Consider the following 16,838-nt stretch of genomic DNA (forward strand, 5'->3'; position numbering starts at 1 on the left):
TGGGACTACAGGTACACGCCACCATACCCAGCTAATTTTGTATTTTTAGTAGAGACAGGGTGTCACCATGTTGGCCGGGCTGGTCTCGAACTCCTGACCTCTGGTGATTCACCCACCTCAGCCTCCGAAAGTTCTGGGATTACAGGCGTGAGCCACCGCGCCCAGCAAATGTTTTTAAAATAGGGCATTCATGGGCTTTTGGGGGTGACACCTAATCTTCAGGGGTCTGCAGGATAATTTCTAAATGGAGCTCACAGCTTATTACTCCCTCATAGGGAGGCTGCAGTTACCTCACAAAGCTCCACTAGGGTCACAACAAGATAGCAAAAGCCAGTGCAGGGCCTGCAGGTATAGGGGGATCCCGCAGGCAGAAATCTGTGGTGGGCGGGCGGCAGGTGAGCAAGGAGAACGTGTCTCTAAAGGAAGCACAGGGAACAGGTGGTGGCTTTGTAAGACAGTTGGAACCCAAGGAAGGTAAGAATAATGTACCACCCCTTGCTCCATATGACTGCTTCCTTATATCTCAGTTCAGATATTACCTTCTCCATAAGGCCTCCTCCCTTCCTGTAAGTGATACTTCTCTATCTACGACCCCGGCTCTTATTACAGAGCACGGTAGGGGCTGTTCTGGGGGCTTTCTTCCCTGAGACATGTGAAGGCAGGGAATGGGGCTTGCACGCCTTGGCAGGGGTTTAAAAATTTTGCTTGCCTGGATCACCAAAGAACTGAATGGGTGGTGTAAATGGGTAGAAAATGAACTGGCTGGAAAGTGAGTGACAAGGTTCAGGTCTGAATCTCTGTTTGAATGCAGGCAGGCCATCCCCCAGGAAAGCCTATGTTGGTGAGGGTTACGGTGGGAGAACGAGTGAGCTACAGCCTGGCACCACCACACCCTGGAAGGTGCAGTTGGGAAGAAGGTTTCTGAGGCTGTAGACATGAGGATCAGATGCTGGAGAAACCCCCTGCTGCTGCTGATTGCCCTGGTCCTGTCAGCCAAGCTGGGTCACTTCCAAAGGTGGGAGGGCTTCCAGCAGAAGCCCATGAGCAAGAAGAACATGAATTCAACACTTGACTTCTTTATTCAATCCTACAACAATGCCAGCAACGACACCTACTTATATCGAGTCCAGAAGCTAATTCGAAGTCAGATGCAGGTTTGTACCTTGCTCTCCCCAGACATCAGCAGGCCCTGTTCTTGCCAGTTCAGACATGTGAGGATTCTGGGGTGGCTCCCAAGAGAACCAAGCGGTGGTCCTCCGTGAGGTCCCAAGGGAGAGGCATCTTCACTTGTAGCAGTTACATTGTAGAGTTGTTCAGATCCCAGAATGTCCTTAGCCACGCTTCCAAAATGCTTTCCTAAGGACTGGCATGAACTCTAACTCCATTACACTTAGAGGCAAAAGTGTTCACTGAGGATTAAACTTTTTTTCTTTTTTTGAGATGGAGTTTCGCTCTTGTTGCCCAAGCTGGAGTGCAATGGCATGATCTTGGCTCACTGCAACCTCCTCCTCCCAGGTTCAAGTGATTCTTCTGCCTCAGCCTCCCAAGTAGCTGAGATTACAGGTGCGTACCATCACACCTGGCTAATTTTTTGTATTTTTAGTAGAAACGGGTTTTCACCACGTTAGCCAGGCTGGTCTCGAACTCCTGACCTCAGGTGATCTGCCCACCTCAGCCTCCCAAAGTGCCGGAGTTACAGGCGTGAGCCACCACGCCCGACCAACTCTTTTTCCTTGGGAAGAAATGCCTTTCATTCTGATATTTGACCCTGCTGGAGTGACAGCAAGGATAATTTTGCTCCCTTTAAAGTTCTCATTTGGCAAAATACAAATATTCTCTGTAGGCCTGTAGCCCCCAATATTTTTTCAATGTGTAGGGTTGTAAAATTCAAAGCTGGGTGTTCTGTGTTATACAAACTTCCAATTACACAGAGGGTTTATTCTGGAAGTGGAGGGGATGTGAGAGATAGGGTTCAGCCAGATCACCTCACCTTCTGTTTTACATATAAAATTTCTCTGAAATATATCAATTGAAGGATAATAGAAGAAAGAAAAGTTGTTAGGGAACCCCTTTTATTGGTACAACATTTCCTCAAGGTCAGATAATAAACTATACAGTCACCCTTGGTGTCCAGGAGGAATTGGTTCCAGGACCCCTCAGGATGCCCACATCCACGGATTCTCAAGTCTTTTATGTAAAATGGAATAGTGTTTCCACATAACCTATGCACATCTTCCCACATATGGTAAATCATTTCTAGATTAATTGTAACAACCGGTACAGTGTAAATGCTGTGTAGATAATTATTATACTGTATTGTTTAGGGAATAATTACAAGAAAAAATGTTCAGTATAGAGGCAACCATACATTTTTTTTTCCTGAATATTTTGATGCACAGTTGTTTGCATCCACAGATATGGAGCTCATAAGTACAGAGGGCCGACTGTAGAAGTTGGGGCAGCAACAATGCTACGTCCTAGTTCAATTAGCTGGATTTGGGAAAACACAACTGGCTATGGGAAAGCTCTCTGGCCAGAGAGCAAGGCAGCTGGAACAGAGAGAACCCGCAAGGCAGAAGGGCAGGGTGGGGAGGACCAGTCAGCCCAGGTCAAATCCTCATCCCAATGCAGACTGTCCCGCAGGCAGGCTCAGTGAGGCACTTCTACCACAAGATGGCGATGTTGCCCATTTGGTTCTTGGTTCTTCCAGGATTGGTTAAGACCCCAAGGAGGCTTGCCTTGTGAAATCAATCCATCACCATTAAGTTAGCTGTTAAAGAATAATGATGAGCATTTGATGTCATTCACATTGATAAGCAGACAGAGCAGGAGTGCCTCCTGGTAGCTGGGTGATCTTGGCATGGGCCTCTGGGCACCCCCACACCCATATGACCATTGTGTCTGTCCTTACACCTCACAGAGGGGACAAGAGCAGGCATGGAGGGCTGCCAGGTGCCTCTGGGGCTTCACGCCCAGCTCCTCCCAATTGAGGCTCTTGGTTAAGTGACATCCAGACTCTCCAGACCTCAGTTTCTTCACCTGCGAAGTGGCTCAGAATAGGAGGGAAGTACTTAGCACAGTGCCATCATCTAGTAGCACTTGTAAAAATCTTTGCTGTTATTATGACTACTCCTGTCATTATCGAACAAATAAATCTAATAACGAATAACACTTTGCACACTGGAATGTCAGTTACAGTGATGACCGGTGGTTTAGTTTTTTCTTACATTCTGAGCGTGCTGAAGGTCAGCGTAACCATGCCTGGGGCAGCCGTGCAAATGCCCATGCATGGATGGCCCCCACATGCTTGGGTGTGGGGAGGCTGGTACTGCCCTCAGGCCTAGGCTCCCTGCTGCCCTGTCCCAGTGTTTGCTAAGGGTGTCTTCCTCCCAGGAGCAGTGTGGGCACTCTCTGCCTCAGTCACCATCCCAGAGATGACCAAGCCCTCTCACTGGGCTTGACCAGTGACAGGGCAAGGCAACAGGGAGCCTCCCAGAGCTTCTCCTGCACCAGTGAAGATCCACTAATCCACGTATCTACTTGGGAATCCAGCTCAGAACTGGACAGGGAACCATAACCCCCAAGCTCTCTGTTAGAGTCTCCCTTCTGGGTGTAGGACCTCCCTGCCCACAAGGGCTTTTCCAGGCTCCAACCCCTGCAGGCTTCATGGCCTCACACTTGATCACAAGTGAAAGAGCCATGGGGAAATCCCTGGCGTGCTTTCTCCATGGCTCGTGTACCCACCATGCCTCCTTCGTTCATTTCTGTACACGCTAGGAGGAAACTGGCATTATTCTCCTCATTTCCTAGAGGAGGAAACTGAGATTCAGGAAAATTTACAGAGTCTGCTGGGGTAAAGCCAGATTTTGTGTTCTGTCACTCTCTTAACACCGAATCTGCTTCGAAGTAACGCTGCAGACACTTTGCTAAAAGATTTAATAACTTATAATTATGAAAATATTTAAAATTTATTTTATGCATTAAGAGAAATGCAAGCTTCCATTTAGCCCACATAACAACTCCACGGGCAGGCACAATTGTGGTTTGTAGTTGGTAAGTGAAAAAGCTGAGGATGCTAAGTAACTTGCTCAAGGTCACAGTCACTAAATGGAAAATGCATGCCCCAAATCAATTCGATTCCAAAACTGTTTTTAACTGTATTGCTAAGCTGCCTTCCGCTAGGTTGGTCAGGAAGGATAGTAGGGAGAGAGGAAATGGCAGAAGGGACTGGGGGGGTGGGGACAAGATGCTGGCTCTGATGCATTATGAAGGCCACATCTGCCAGCCTGGGAGTGGCCTGTGGTGGCCAGGCAACCCAGCTTGATGTTGCCTCTTCTGTCCTGAGGATGGGAGGGAGGCAGGTGAGAAGTTTTCTGTGGCTGCTGCAGCAAAACCAACCTATGACCAGGGGCTTTGGCTGCCATTGCCCTCCCTCCAGCCAGAAGTAGGGAGAAGGGAGCCATGCTTTTGGTGGGTAAGCTCCGGGAACAAGGACTGTGGCTCTGGGGGCATTACTTTCAGTCCTAGCTTCTCCAGGAGAGGGTCAGCCACTGGATGCTTGGAGTCCACACTAACAGCACAACTGATTCTTGGCAGCTGACGACGGGAGTGGAGTATATAGTCACTGTGAAGATTGGCCGGACCAAATGCAAGAGGAATGACACAAGCAATTCTTCCTGTCCCCTGCAAAGCAAGAAGCTGAGAAAGGTGTGTAGTGGAAGTCATCCCAAAGGGACTTGTGAAGTGAACATTTTAAAAAGCAACAGCTAAAAGTTGGCAGTTTTTCCACTTGTGTGGATTGGGGCCAGCTGGGGCCCAGCCCTGGGGCTGCCTGGCACCTCCTGAGGCACCTGGGGGAAGGAGGGAGGCTTTATATTTGGGCTGGTACAGCCCTGCACCCAGGCCTCTGGTCGCCTGGACCCTTCTCCAACCTGGACTGCTCCCCAGACCCTCTGCGTGAAAGCAGTGTTTCCCTTTCCTTGGGGTCCTTCTTCTGTTTCCTCTCTCCCTCTCCAGGTCTCTATGGTTGTCCAATTTCCTCCTTGTTCCCTTCTATTTTTCCTGGTCCCTGGGTGGCACCCCTTGAAAGCTGGCAGATACAAGGGGCTCCCCCATGCCTGGGGAGGTGCAGGAGGAGGAGACCATGCTATTGCTCCTTGCTGGCCTGCCTGGCCCACATGACAGGGTCCTGCCAGGCCGCAGGCACCAGGTTCACCTGCTGTGGGTCCCAAGTGGCTGGGTAGGGGGAAGACAGGGTGACATTCCTGTTCCAGACTGGCCCTCCTTTCTGTTCCTGCCCTTGACTGTAGGCAGCTCCCCTCTCTGCCCATGGGGTTCATGAGCAGCCACAGGGACAGACCTGGGGAACAGGCGCCTGCTGCTCGCCTTTGAAAAATACTTCCCCAAAGTCTGTTTTCTTTCTTCTTCCACAGAGTTTAATTTGCGAGTCTTTGATATACACCGTGCCCTGGATAAACTATTTCCAGCTCTGGAACAATTCCTGTCTGGAAGCCTGAGCATGTGGGCAGAAACCTTGGATGAGGGCTCAGACGATTGAGTTGTGCACTGGCTGTTATTAAACTGTAAAGGATCATGTATCCCTCATTGGGGTCTCATTACACATGCACACACACACGAGTGTACACGCACACACACGTACACACTTACCTTCACAACCCGCACACACAATGCTCACACTCACGACACCCTCACACTCTCACCACTCAACATACATGCACACTCACTTTAACAGCCTCACACACTCATTCACCCGCCCACCCACTCACTCATACATGTCAAGCACATGCACACTCACTGGCACACACATTCAGTGGTCTTCAGGGGTTGGTGCAATCTTTTCTTTCTTTTCCTTTCTTTCTTTCTTTCTTTTTTTTTTTTTTGAGACACAGTCTTGCTCTGTTGCCCGGGCTGGAGAGAAGTGGCGCAATCACAGCTCACTGAAGCCTCGACTTCCCCAGGCTCAAGTGATCCTTTCACCTTAGCCTCCCAAGTAGCTGAGACTACAGGTGCACACCACTTTGTCCAGCTAATTTTTTAAAACACTTTTTTTATGGAGACAATATCTCCCTTTGTTGCCTAGGCTGGTCATGGACTCCTGGGCTCAAGTAATCCTCCTGCCTCAGTCTCCCAAAGTGTTGGGATTACAGGCGTGAGCCACCGCGCCCACCCAGCTGATGCAATTAGAACAGAATGTTCATAATCACTGGGGAAACCTCATCATTCTTTCTACACCACCCCACCTCTCTATGGCTTTTCTGAATTTAGCATGTCCCTGAGCTCTGACCCTAGCGTGGGGAGCCCTATTTCTTCCCAGCACACACACAACACTGTGACTCACACACATTTTTGTGAGTGTGTCTGAGATTCCCAAGACCAAATTCACATTGAGTGACTCACTAGAGGACTCACAGGACTTAGCCTAGAGTAATTCTCATGGCTGTGATATGACAGCAGTGGGACCCAGGGCGAAACCAGCAAAGGCAAAAGGTGCATGGGGCTAGGTCAGGAGAAAACCAGCCAGGAGCTTCCAGAGTTCTCTCTCGGTGCCGTCACACAGAGCACGCTCAATTCCCCCAGAAGTGAGCTGTGACAGTATGTGTCACAAGGAAGCTCCTTAAGACCCAGCAGCCAGGGTTTTTACTGAGGGCTGGTCATGAAGGCAGCCTCTGCCTGGCACGTGCTGAAATTCCAGACTCCCAGAGGATAGCAGGGGTTCAACATCAACCTCACTGCTGTACAGAGAATGTAGACACACTGAGGCCCTCTTATCATGCAGGAAAAGTTTTCTATCAGTGTAGGGAACTGTTGACCCTCCAAGTTCTCAAACTCCATCCAAGGCCAGCCTTGCAAGCAGCCTTTCTTACTTTTTTTTTTGAGACGAAGTCTCACTCTGTCACCAGGCTGGAGTGCCATGGCACGGTCTTGGCTCACTGCAGTCTCCGCCTCCCAGGTTCAAGCAATTCTCCTGCCTCAGCCTCCCTAGTAGCTGGGACTACAGGTGCGCACTGCCATACCTGGCTAATTTTTTTGTATTTTTAGTAGAGACAGGGTTTCACCATGTTGGCCGGGATAGTCTTGATGTCCTGACCTGGTGATCCACCCGCCTCAGCCTCCCAAAGTGCTGGGATGACAAACCTGAGCCACCGCATCCAGCCTGCAAGCAGCCTTTCTAAGGACAGCAGTTCAGGTGGGCCGTGTGAACTCTTTTCTGTACACTGAGTCATTGAGCCTCCCATGTTCTGATGGCTGCTGAAATAAGACCTGTGTCTTCTCCTCTTCTCTGGCTGACAGTCGATTAGAGAAGGTGCATGTTAGACCAGAAATAGTCTAATAGCCACAGACAATGGCTGACAGTGTGCCTATTGTACCACTTGACCATTCAGCCTCTTCCCAGGCACCAGTGCCTCCAGATGGTCATAATGGCAACTTGAGGGAGTATTGCTAAAGGGGAAGAATAAACACACAGCAAGAACCTCAAACTTGACAGCAAGGCCTGAGGGAGAAGAGAGGATGGAGGAAGAGAGTTAAAGGAGGTAGAATTCCTGCGCAAAAAAAAAAACCCACAAAAACAACCTCCCCACAAACATCACAAAAACAAAAAGGCCAGAAAGCACCCAGTCCTGCAAATCTAAGCTAATTGAGGGCTGACTGGGTGACCAGCACTGGCCTGCTGCCCACATTATCCCATTTGATCATCATGACCACCCTACGAAATGGCAACTTTTTCTCCACTTTATAGATGAAGAGCCTCCAAAGGCAGCCTCTGTCCAGATTCTAACATCCTAGCTTAACATAGCTTGTTGGTTGCATTTTTAGAAATGGAGTCATACAATATATATTCTTTTGTTTCTGGTTTCTTGAATTCAATACATCTGTGTTGTCGTGTGTAGTTATAGTTCACTTTCTTTATTGTATAGGATTCCTTTGTGTAAATATATCACAATTTATCTATTGTACTGATAATGTACTTTTGGGTCGTTTTCAGCTTCTAAGAACACTAGCTATTAACAAGCATGCATGTGCCTGTCTAATGCTGGACACATTACATGTACTTCTTTTCTTTTCTGTCTTTCTTTCTTTTTTTTTTTTTTTTTTTGGTGAGACAGAGTTTCGCTCTTGTTGCCCAGGCTGGAGTGCAGTGGCACGATCTTGGCTGACTACAACCTCTGCCTCCCAGGTTCAAGTGATTCTCCTGCCTCAGCCTCCCAAGTAGCTGAGATTACAGGTGCCCGCCACCATGCCCAACTAATTTTTTTTTGTATTTTTAGTAGAGATGGGGTTTTACCACATTGGCCAGGCTGGTCTCGAACACCTGACCTCAGGCGATCCACCTGCCTCAGCCTCCCAAAGTGCTGGGATTACAGACATGAGCCACCGTGCCTGACCACATACATGTGTTTCTATTGGATATATGCCTAAGAGTTAGTGGGTAATAGAATGTGCTTACATTTAGCCTTTAGCTATTTTTTGCTCAAGACTTTTAAACATTGTTTGTTTTTTACCTAATTTGTTTTTCTAATGTTACTTACTTATCAATTTAAATCTTGTTCAACCTCTAAGTTCTTACTTTTTGAACATCTTTTATTTATATGGTCTAATTGTACTATTTCTATCTTTTTTTTGCCTTCCAACTTTAGAGTCATCTCATTATTATTATGGTTATTATTATTTTATTTTAATAGGTTTTTGGGAACAGGTGCTGTTTGGTTACATAGAAAACTTCTTTTGTGGTGATTTCTGAGATTTCGGCACATCTCTCACCTGAGCAGTGCACACTATACCCAATGTGTATTTCTATCTCTTTAAACACAATTTCATATCGACACTGTATTCTTTTTATAATGTTTTACCAAACTTTATGGCATTACTTTGAATTTTTTAAAGTGAACTCTCGCACCCCACCCGCTCACCTTGCTTTCATAGTTGGCAAACAGGAAGGGTGGGCCTCAGCCAGCATTGAGGCAGGAGCGGGCACCCAGGCCCTGGCTGAGTACAGGGAGGCAGCACAGCAGAGCTCTCCGGCGATGGAGCAGTGCTGTGTCTTCAGCATGGTGCTGGTTACACGAATGTACACATGTGACTAAATGGCACACACACAGTACCAATGTTGGCTTCCTAATTGTGATATTTTTCTATGATGTGATAAGATATAGCCATTAGGGGAAACTACAGGAAGGACACAGGGGACTTCTCTCTACTACCTTTGTAACTTCCTGGAAATATATACTAATTTTTAAAAAAACTTCAAAGAAAGCCCCCACAACGTTGGCTGAGAAATCCAAGAGATTAATGGGCACAAATGTTCCACCTTCTCTTTTTAATCTCCCCAAGAATAGTAATGCCTGCCTTGGGGATACCATAGCAAAAAATGTCAGAAAAGTGTTGAATGTTGACTGGTATTAAATTACTACCACTGCCACTGCCAGCGTTCTTACTAATGGTTAATATTTATTTGAATGCCTGCTTCATGTTAGGCACTGTGTTAAGCAATTTATATGCATTGTCGTCATCAATCTACAACTGCCTCAAGGAGTAGGTACTGTTATTCTCAGTTAAGGATGAAGACATTGTAGGTTAGCATCATCCCAGGCAGTTGGCAGAGGGAAACCCCATGTGGGCCCGGCTGAAACAGGGTTCTGGGCATTCCAGCACTTCAACAGGGAGAGTAAAAGCCAAAAAAAAATGATTTGTTCTTTCAAAGCCAATCCCATCTTGGTGAGAATTGGTGTTGCTGACGTGCATCTCAGCTCACAGTTCACACGTGCAGGAGCTCTCCTGTCCGTGCTCTGCCTATAATCTCTCAAATCCCGCACTTTCTGTGCATGCCAGCTTAACTTCCCTGTGCCCCTTTATCTGTGCACTGTCTCTGCTGCTTACTCTGCCCTGGAGCTGCCTCAGGCCAGAGGTACTAGGGAATTCATGCCCCCTAAGAGCCAATACTGATGGGAACTGAACTGTTGGATGAATACCCCAACTCCCTCTCCCCGCATGGAAATGAATGCCGTAATGCCGTGTGTATGTGTGTGTGTGTGTTTGCTATGGTGTCCCTAGACCTCGCCTGTTGTATTAAACCCAGGGCTTTTGCTTGAGCTCTTGGGAATAAGATCTTCCTCCCTTTCTTACTGGATGTGAAGGAGGACACACCTAATCCATTGAGCTGCTGGCAGCCTCCCTGTGACCACATGGAGGAGGAAGTGGAGTGGGGTAAGCCCGGCAACATCATGTGAGACCTTGAATCAGGCTGTGGAGTTGGGGGATGCTTCCTCCCATGGCTTCTGTGCCTTCTGTGGAAAGAAAGCCCCTTGAACAGAGGACTCCTGGCTTCTCCCTGTCCTCAGGACTTCCTCTCCTGCTGGGATTAATCTGACTGGTCTGTTTGGGAAGAATGAACTGGGCATTGTCACCAGGTCTGCCTCATTCACAGGGGGCACATATGTCCCTTTGCTCCTCTAGGAGAGGAATTTGTTTATAGACAGACCTAGTTTGGTCCAGTGTTGCTCGTGCAAGGGGGCAGAAGTCTAATTCTGGAGTTTGCAATTAGAAAGTGCACTTGCCTGCAAAAATAAGGCACATCTCTCAACCTGGTTATCGTATCAGTAGCAAAGGCCTTGTCTTTCTTAGTTCTTTGGTGATTTCTTCTTATTTCACACTTTAGGCAAGGAGAGAGGGTGATCTTCAGTGGGCCCCTCAGAGGTGCCATCATAGGCCATACTTGCAAATGTCTCTTGGCTGTTCAGTTGCTTTGAGCTTCTTCCCTCTCCTTATTCTGCTTCTCAATTTATCCATACTATTTTAAAATCTAAAGAATCTTAAAATCTTGCCTGATATGAGAATGAAATTGAAGTTCTGCTACCATGAAGGCGTAGGTGATAAGGTCAGGAATAATGTAGGTCACCTCATTTGGACCCCCAAACTGCCCTGGCCTAGCAGACTTTCAGATTATTACTATGAGCTGAAGAATTTGGATAAAAGGAAAAAGAAAAAAGGTGGAATCATGATCTTAAGAGAATGTGTTGACAAACATTTATTGCCTATATTAAGGATTATTGCTCATTGCAGGATTCTCTCACATGCAGTGGCCACAGGTGTACATTCCAGGACACCTAGTCACTGCTGCAGCTTTTGTTCAAAATTTTGTACTGTTCAAACCAGGGTACAGCAAACACTGAGAAGAAGCAGTTGACTTGCTAAAACAAAAAACAAAGGCAATATTTTAAAAGATGCAAGGTGAAATTTAAAAGGAGAAGGAAGAGAATTAAGACACGAAGATGGAGAAAAGGCCACCACCTTCTCCACCCCTACAATCCTATTTGACCACAAACAGAAGGACATTTTCTGGAATGATCCCAGCAATGTTACTATCAAGCGGCTGAACTCAAAATAAATATCAAACAAGATATTTAGAAATAAAGTGTCTGCGCAGCCCATATTCACCATGGGTACTGCTGATTCTTTTTTTCCTTCTTCATTTTTACTCATTTTTTTAAACTTCACTTCTTCCCTTACTTGTCCTCTCTTGGCTCCATTTATTCATCCACCCGTTCTTCCAACCATCTATCTATCCCTCCATTCATCTACCCATATGTCCATCCATCCATTTGTCCATCCATTTATCCTTCAATCCATCCCCCATCCATCCATTTACCCATCTGTCCACCCATCAACCCATTCATCCATCCTTCCATTCATCCCTCATCCATCTCCATTCATTCTTCCATTTATCCCTCCTTCCATCCACCCATCCATCTTTACTTCCTGACTTTGCTTCCTCTCCCTCAGTGCATGCAGCCTTGCTTCATTTCTTCATCCATCTGTCCATTGCACCATCTCCCGCAGATGGGCCAGTGCCAGGTGGGATGAAGGCCTGTTGGAGCTGGAGCTGCCTTCGGGGGTGGTGGCTTCCCAGCAGAGCACACGCATGCAAGTTTGTGCCCCTCACCAACCCTCACCCACCAGTCGAATCATTTCTGCACTTGTTTCCTCACCTCCTCCTCCCCCTGGATGAACACAGCTGGATGAAATGAGAGAGGACAGGAGCCCAGCACTTGTGCGGCCTTGTCATGTTGACTCTGAGGTATTCAGTCAGTGCACCTGCCAGGTCCCTCCCATAGGCTGCTCTAATATTAGGAATTGTCTGCTTCCCTCGCCCCAGAGTGCACCCCTGCAGCTCGGCCACCACAACTCCTCTCTGTGGACATGTTCAGCCTCCTCACACTCACTCCTTCCAGCAACAAAGGAGCAGCATCCCAGCCGTCTCCACCTTTGCTTTCCCTTTCTGAGGAAGGAGGTGTTACCCATGCATTCTTTTCAAGCCAGCTTGAGTAAATTCCAATTAATTCTTCCCAATTCATTCTAAAGCCACAGAAAAACCTCACTGAAAAGGACTTCTGTTTACGTTAAGGTGCTTTTACCCAATACCTTGTGAAGCTCCCCTTCCTGGGGGACACAGTTCGTGGTCTCTGGCTTTTGGCAGGTGGTCCGCTGCATTTCCACGTTCAGGTGATACTCCAGGTGGTCAGTGATCTGCGGGCAGCAGGCGTGGGAGAGGAACAGCTTGTCTCCTTCTCCGCTGTCTGTGGTTTCTGTGCCTGGGAGCTCCGCTACCCTATGTCCAAGGGCAAGGAGCTGGTCCTGGGTGGATTAGCGGGCTCCTCTCTCCTCTTTCTATTTGACTCATGATTGTTTTTGTCATTCCAAGAGAATTAACCAGAAACCACCAGAAACATGATCTTTCCCCCTGGGCAAATCTATCCCTTGGATAACGCAAGTGACGCTAGTGGTTCTGGATAGGGGTCTGTAAACTTTTTCCATAAAGGGCTACATAGTAAACATCTTAGTTATTATTGACCATGCGGTCTCTGTAACTACTCAGTTCAGCGTGAGTGTGGCAGCAGCAAGCAGTGGCAGACAAAGCACGGGAACGCTCATGGCTAGGTCACAAGAACACAACTTACAAAAGTGGGCAGCAGGCAGATTTGGCCCTTGGGATGTAATGTGCTGAGGATCCCTGGTCCTGGGTTTTGTTTAAGTGCCTTAACTTTATCACCCTAGTGAATTTATGCTTCTCTTAAAGTGCTCACTTCAAACTAAGCAAGGTTGAATTTCCCTTAAGTGGGACTATTTCTGACACCAGTGGCCACCTGATGTGGGCGTGTCAGGCCTGGGGAGAGGCTGGAAGTCATACACTCACCTGCCTCTGGACTTTAAGGACTCGGAAGATCCTGAAGCGGTACTTGTCATCACTTTCCTTGTTATACTGGTCGGTGATCCACTGCAAGCTGTCCTTCGCATGGTTTTCTACTGCCGTTACTTCACGGACGCTTAGAAAGGTTTTCTTCCTTGCTTGGTAGGGGAGGGCCATCAGAGTCAATAGAATGGCCAGCAGGAGCTGTAGGGCCTGCCAGGGCTCAGCCATCATCCTTCAGCTGCAGAGGAACAGGAAGAGTCCTCTTTGCACTCCTCAGGGACAAGTCGAATCACACTGACCATACCTGCCCTGGCAGGATTTAAGAGCAGCTGGTGGTGGACACCCACAGCTCTCCTCTCCTCCTCCTCCCTCTTCATCAGCAGCTGAACTCGAGGGGAGAGCAGCAAGAGACTGTGCAATGGTTTTTGCATAAGTTCATGCCACACACACACAGGCTAACACACACATTTTCTCTTTTGAGGGGCTGCTCCCTCAGCAACACACAGGCTTCTGTGGGCCCAGCATTGTCTTGGTGAGAGCCAGGCCAGGGCCCCTGGGAGTCCTGGAGGATGGTACCTGCTGGAAACACGGGGAGACTGAATGCCAGGACTGGCACATGCATAGGTGAGCAGTGGAGGATGGGCACTGTGGGGAGGGGCCGCCTGCACCGGAAGCCACTCTCCCCCAACCTGGTTCCTGGAGACGAGTTCTGGAAAATCCCCTCCCTTAGAGGACAAAGGAGCAGAGGCACCCTACAGAAAGGTGTGAAGGGAGGGAGAGTCAACTCTGACACGGACGATTCCCCAGTACCGCCAAGTCCTAGAGTAGCCTCCGCTGGACTTGGATGTTTTGGAGGAGGAGGCAGTGGGGAGGAAGCTTCAGGTGTGAGACACAGGAAGCTTTCTGGTTGGACATACTGGTCTCCTAAAGGTCCCATCCTGGGGACCTGATGGGAGTCCCCAGACTTGGTGGCCAGTTAGAGAAGGAAGAAGCCACTGGTGGGTGGAGGCTGGAGCTTGTGTCCCACGGCACACAGAATGCAGGCTTGGTGCGGTTATGTTCGATTCCTAGAAGGCCTGTTATGGTGTCTTTTGGGAAGATGCGATATAAAAATGTGCAGTGATGGCTCCTGTGTGGGAACCCGGGGAGGAGCCCTGGGCACACCCAAGGCCTATTTCGAGGCTTCCTCATGTGCCTCCAGGGGAGGCCAGGAACCAGGAAGCCAGGGCCTCTTTCCTGACACCCCTGCTCAGCCTTCCCTCACAGACACACTTGCTGCATAGCCATATTCACACCCGAACACACGGACACACAACACATACACATACCTGCACATACAGTCACACTCACACACTGAAACACAGACACACAATACACAGAGACAAATACCTATCCACACTCACACTGAAATATACAGACACACACACCTACATGTATACATCCACATTCACACTGAAAAGCACAGACACACAACACACACACATACTGCCACACATGCACACATACACACTGAAACACACAGACACACAACACAGAGACACACGCACCTACACGTACACAACCACACTCACACTGAAACACACAGACATACTACACACACATTTACACATATACAATGACACTCACACTAAAACATATAGACATACAACACACACCTACACGTACATGCCCACACTCACATTGAAACACACAGACACACAACACACACACATACACACACATACATTACACACCTACACTCACACTGAAACACACAGACACACAACATACACACAGACACATACCTACATGTACACACCCACACTCACACTGAAACACACACACACAACACACACAGACACACACCCCCACGCATACATACCCACACTCACACTAAAACACACAGACACAGTACACACACAGACATACACACCTGCACACACACACACTCCCAAAACTCATGGACCTCAGGGTTCACTCCTTGGAGTACAGCGGAGCACACGTCCTCCACGCCCTCTTGATGGAGGGTTTGGCGTCACTGCAGAGTGAACACTGTGGAAGGGCTCTGTCTCCACCTCCTGTCTGTGCTTCTAGGACGGCCTCAATTTGTCTAGTGGCACAAAGGCAAAGTGGAAAAAGGTGAGAAGCTGGGCATCAGTTGGGCCTAGTGTGAGGTCTGCTTGGCCTCTGCCCTGAGCTCCCTGAGCGGCTGTAAGTGGGATATCAATGCTCTTTTCACTGGGTTACTCTTGTATTATAATTAAGAGCCTATGGGGAGAGACTGCTCATTTTATTTTCCTCAGTAACAGAGCTGCATTTTTGTTTAAGTATGGGACTGCCTGCAATAAAGACTGCATTTCCCAGCCTTCCTTGCAGTGGGGGTGGTCTCATGACCAAGATCTAAGTGAAATTCTTGTTTGAGACATAGAGGAATTTACTCTGTAAATTGCTGACTCAGTTGCAAAGAGTCATTTTTGCCTTATCTGCCATTGGGAATGAGGACATGATGGCCGGAGCTCCAGCAGCTCTATTGGAACATGAAGTAATCTGGAGAACAGAAGCCAGCTCTGAGGATGGGAGAGAAAAAGATGAAAGGATTGTGGTGCCTTGTGCCCTTGCCACTTTTTGGAGTGCCAGCCCTATATTGCCATCCCAACTCTTTTATAGTAAAGTTTATTTTCTTGTTTATATAAATAAGAGTACATTTTCAACTCCTGTGTGCTTAAACCACCATAGTTTTGGTCTCTAATTCTCATGGCTGGCCACATACTACTACTAATTGAAACAGAATCTGACTCATAGTAAGTGCTTAATATGTAGTGGGATTATTGTGCAATTGTCTGAACAGTATTTACGAAATTTTGTTTTTTATTGTCTGAATTAGGTTGTTCATGGCATAGACATATTTACTACATGTCTCTGGCAGAGTTGCTGTAAGACTAGGAATAGTATATGTAAGCATCCAGCACGTGGTGGGGCAGGATGGTGGGGCTCACAAAGAATCCCTCCTGTCAATGTCTGTGGGGGTCTGACTGTGGATCCCCTCCCATGTGTGCTTTGCAGTTGTGCAGAACTGGCAATGTTCATCTCTGACCTCAGCGGGCAGCCCGTGGGCCTTCACTTCTATCAGTGCAAACATGTCTTGCCAGTTCCCTCAGGCCCCAGGTAGCAAGGCAAGAGGGCGGCACCAAAGAAGCCAGGCCAGGAGGTGCAGGTGGTCGATCTTCCGCAGGGTTGCACTGGCAGCATTACCTCTTGGTTGATCTCGTCAGTGGCCCGTGGGTTCTCTTCCTGTCGCCCACCCACCCTCCTGGCCCTGCATGGGGAGGTGAGCAGTGTGAAGAACACCACGTCCTCCAGCCCTCTTGTTCTTGTCTTTTTTCACCTCTGCTTTTTCTTCTTGTTATTCCCTCCCCACTCCCCTGCAGGCTGGAATACAAACTCTTCTCCAAGCCCAAAACTTGACCTCCTCCTCTGTGTTCATAATTCTTTACCTTAGCAGATACAAGAATCCCCTTTGAGAAGCTGATGGAAGCTGTGGCCCACTCCCCCGAAAACAGAGAATGTGCCCCTTATGGGGAACAGGCTTCACTTGGAAGTGTCATCATGGTGTGGCTTTGTCCTCACTTCCTACTGTTCCTTTGCATGGAAT

General features: G+C 48.1%; 2 protein-coding genes across 3 annotated transcripts; one reads left to right on the forward strand and one right to left on the reverse strand.

The window, feature by feature from the left end:
- Positions 1-312: 312 nt before the first annotated feature.
- Positions 313-5,595, forward strand: CSTL1 (cystatin like 1). Its single transcript, XM_054467389.2, has 4 exons — positions 313-474; positions 812-1,154; positions 4,597-4,707; positions 5,433-5,595. The coding sequence occupies exons 2-4, from the start codon at positions 936-938 to the stop codon at positions 5,514-5,516; spliced, it is 414 nt and encodes a 137-aa protein (XP_054323364.1). The 5' UTR covers positions 313-474; positions 812-935; the 3' UTR covers positions 5,517-5,595.
- Positions 5,596-11,031: 5,436 nt separating this feature from the next.
- CST11 (cystatin 11) lies at positions 11,032-13,503 on the reverse strand. Of its 2 annotated transcripts, XM_054467387.1 has the most exons (3): positions 13,211-13,503; positions 12,439-12,543; positions 11,032-11,207 (listed from the first exon to the last, which is right to left on the reverse strand). In XM_054467387.1, exons 1-3 carry the CDS (start codon positions 13,436-13,438, stop codon positions 11,124-11,126), a joined length of 417 nt encoding a protein of 138 aa, XP_054323362.1. In that variant the 5' UTR covers positions 13,439-13,503; the 3' UTR covers positions 11,032-11,123. The 2 variants fall into 2 exon arrangements, with proteins under 2 accessions (XP_054323362.1, XP_054323363.1); XM_054467388.1 differs by lacking the exon at positions 12,439-12,543.
- Positions 13,504-16,838: the final 3,335 nt, after the last annotated feature.

This window comes from Pongo pygmaeus, chromosome 21 (assembly GCF_028885625.2).
Source record: "Pongo pygmaeus isolate AG05252 chromosome 21, NHGRI_mPonPyg2-v2.0_pri, whole genome shotgun sequence".
Lineage (NCBI taxonomy): Eukaryota > Metazoa > Chordata > Mammalia > Primates > Hominidae > Pongo > Pongo pygmaeus.

Excerpts from the sequence above, each read along its gene's own strand:
- CSTL1 (XM_054467389.2), top strand. The coding sequence starts at position 936 with ATGAGGATCAGATGCTGGAGAAACCCCCTGCTGCTGCTGATTGCCCTG. Across the intron at positions 1,155-4,596 it reads TAATTCGAAGTCAGATGCAG|CTGACGACGGGAGTGGAGTA; the intron begins GTTTGTACCTTG and ends GATTCTTGGCAG. Across the intron at positions 4,708-5,432 it reads AAAGCAAGAAGCTGAGAAAG|AGTTTAATTTGCGAGTCTTT; the intron begins GTGTGTAGTGGA and ends CTTCTTCCACAG.
- CST11 (XM_054467387.1), bottom strand. The coding sequence starts at position 13,438 with ATGATGGCTGAGCCCTGGCAGGCCCTACAGCTCCTGCTGGCCATTCTA. Across the intron at positions 12,544-13,210 it reads TCCTTAAAGTCCAGAGGCAG|ATCACTGACCACCTGGAGTA; the intron begins GTGAGTGTATGA and ends TGCTGCCCGCAG. Across the intron at positions 11,208-12,438 it reads AGGAAGGGGAGCTTCACAAG|CAAGTCAACTGCTTCTTCTC; the intron begins GTATTGGGTAAA and ends TTTTTGTTTTAG.